A 2,375-nucleotide genomic window follows, 5' to 3' on the forward strand; every position below is an offset into this window, starting at 1 on the left:
GTGTGTGTGTGTGTGTGTGTGTGTGTGTGTGTGTTCACAGAGCTGTGCCTACGATCATGAAAGAAGACAAAAAAAAATACATTCAGCAACTTAAAGTACCAAAGATTCGTACAAAGAAACAAAACAAAGTTTGGGAATGATTCAAAAAATGGTATCAAAATCCAAACAAAGAAGTTAAAATCCATCAGCAGAACAACAAAAGCACTTTTTACTGGAGTGTTCTGACACCACCGCTCCCTTCTCTGGGGCAAGAACTGAAAAACTGATGAGCCCAGAGTCAGATGGATCTCTTCTGGTCCCTTACAGACCTGGTCAGGTGGAGCCAGCTCACTCTAACCTTGACTTTACATTTCTGCAGCGACCAGATGTCTGATAAACCTTCACACTGGTGTCAGAAATGACTGAAAACAAATCCTGAAAACAGTGATAAGCACACACACACACACACACACACACACTCCGCCTGTGTCTTTGTGTCTGAGAGGTGGATGAACTAAAGGCTGCAGCCTCTCACAGGGGCCCCCCCTCTTCCCCCCCTCAGGCAGTAAAGTCAATCAATAAGAAGCATTTTTCTTCACCATGAGAGACCCTCTACCTGCGGGGACCTCCTCCACCTTTCCTTAGCCCTTCATCCCAAATCCAGCCAATCTCAGCCTCCCATCTTTAGCCTTCAGCCCAGAGGCCAAACAACAGCGAGCACACTTTGTCTCCACGCTCGGATTTTTCCCCTCGTTGAACTCATTTCATGCTCTCATCTCTGTCGTTTTTGGACATGAATTATTCAGGCCCGTGCAGCCAGCAGATAGAAATCCATTACGTTCCACTGTGCCTCAATTAAAAGATCGGGGATGAAATTAGAAGGATGGATGGCAGATCTGAATTTTAAAGGATTTATGAGCGTCCACACTAGTATGAAATATTTACATAGAACCAATCATCTAATGCAGAGAAACCCGTGCGGTAAGTGATTACACGTGTTCTCAGCACAAAGGTAGCTGAGGGACTGAGCTGTCCTCCTGCTGGTTTACTCGCTCCTGTGTTTAAGGTGATGATTCTGGTTTCATCTCTTTGTCTGGGATGATGCAGCTCCTGCTTGTCGCTGGTGCTCTGAGACTCCAACCAGACACCTGGTCAGCTCCGCAGCTCACTCAGACATTTCAGTAAGAACTGACAAATGAAAATGTGCCCGTGTGTGCAGAAAACACATCAACAGACCATCAGCCTGCCTCTGGGACCAAGCAACGGTTCATGTTCCCCCAACGTATCAGAAAGTGAAGGACCAATAATATCAGTGGAGCAGATTAAATTGTTGGGCAGACTTCCTCACTGGATGCTTATAAATCTGGATTAAAAACACACTTTCACTCCCTGCCTTGGATTCAGTGAGAGACGACTTTGCTTTAATGCGCTGTCAGATCCATCAGACCTGTGTTCAGGATGTGGTCTGCACGTTTGTCATTTCATAACTTGATCTGGGACGTGCGCAGAACTACTTCAGCCTCAGTGTGAGTGTTTCAAACACTTCTCCTTGTCGCAGATATCAGACAGGTGATCAGAGAAAAGCTGCTCATTTGGAGGATTTCAACAATGCTGCCAGCAGGACTCACCAGGAATATCCGCTCCAGCTGGTCCTGGATGTCCTTCATGCCAGGAAAGGCAGCCACTCCTTGGATCATCTCAATGAAAATGCAGCCCACCCCCCTGGAAGAAACAACAACACTTCAGCACAGCTCAATTAGATATTTGACTCCAGTTTGATTGACCAACATGAACAGCTTTGTTCTGCGTGGACATTTAGTTTGGACCATGGAACAGTCCGTCAGTGGCGCCAATTCTCCTACCTATTTAGGAATAGAACCTCATAAATATAAAAACAAACACTGATTTTTTTAACAATTAAGAGTTAAAAACATTAATTTATATTTTATTTAAAATAAAAAATTAAATTAAAATGTAGCACCTCTGAATAAGGACAACCAGACCAGTCTTAAACCAATGTTTTCAAATAAAGATGGAGGTTCTCATGAGGTTATATTCATAGATATATTTTAATCAAATATTAAAATTTTTAATAATTATACAATAAATATAAAATGAGGCAGTACAGTTGGTAGAGCAACATTGTTTCTAATGAAGAAGGTCACTACATCAACTTTCTGTTCTCCAGTTTTCTCTCACAGACCAAAATCATATTTATTATATGACATAAAAAGCAAATAACTTAATAATTTGTGATAACACTACAGTAGATGTAGTTTGTAATTGTGCTTGTTTTAGTCTTTATTTCCAGTTTTGGGGTTTTATAATCACAGGTTTTCTTCACAAAAGTAAACATCAACAAGCAAATAAAATTGTCAACATACATAGAAGAGGTG

The 2,375-nt window shown here is 41.7% G+C and overlaps 1 protein-coding gene across 3 annotated transcripts in view; it reads right to left on the reverse strand.

The window, feature by feature from the left end:
• The window catches only part of cdk14 (cyclin dependent kinase 14), a 224,408-nt gene that overhangs the window by 82,852 nt on the left and 139,181 nt on the right, over positions 1-2,375 (reverse strand). For all 3 annotated transcript variants that reach the window (XM_014010472.1, XM_014010474.1, XM_014010473.1), the window contains one exon: positions 1,608-1,701. In XM_014010472.1, coding sequence (XP_013865926.1) covers positions 1,608-1,701 — 94 coding nt within the window. The remainder of the gene's footprint in view (positions 1-1,607; positions 1,702-2,375) is intronic.

Source organism: Austrofundulus limnaeus, unplaced genomic scaffold, assembly GCF_001266775.1.
Source record: "Austrofundulus limnaeus strain Quisiro unplaced genomic scaffold, Austrofundulus_limnaeus-1.0 Scaffold69, whole genome shotgun sequence".
Classification (NCBI taxonomy): Eukaryota; Metazoa; Chordata; class Actinopteri; order Cyprinodontiformes; family Rivulidae; genus Austrofundulus; species Austrofundulus limnaeus.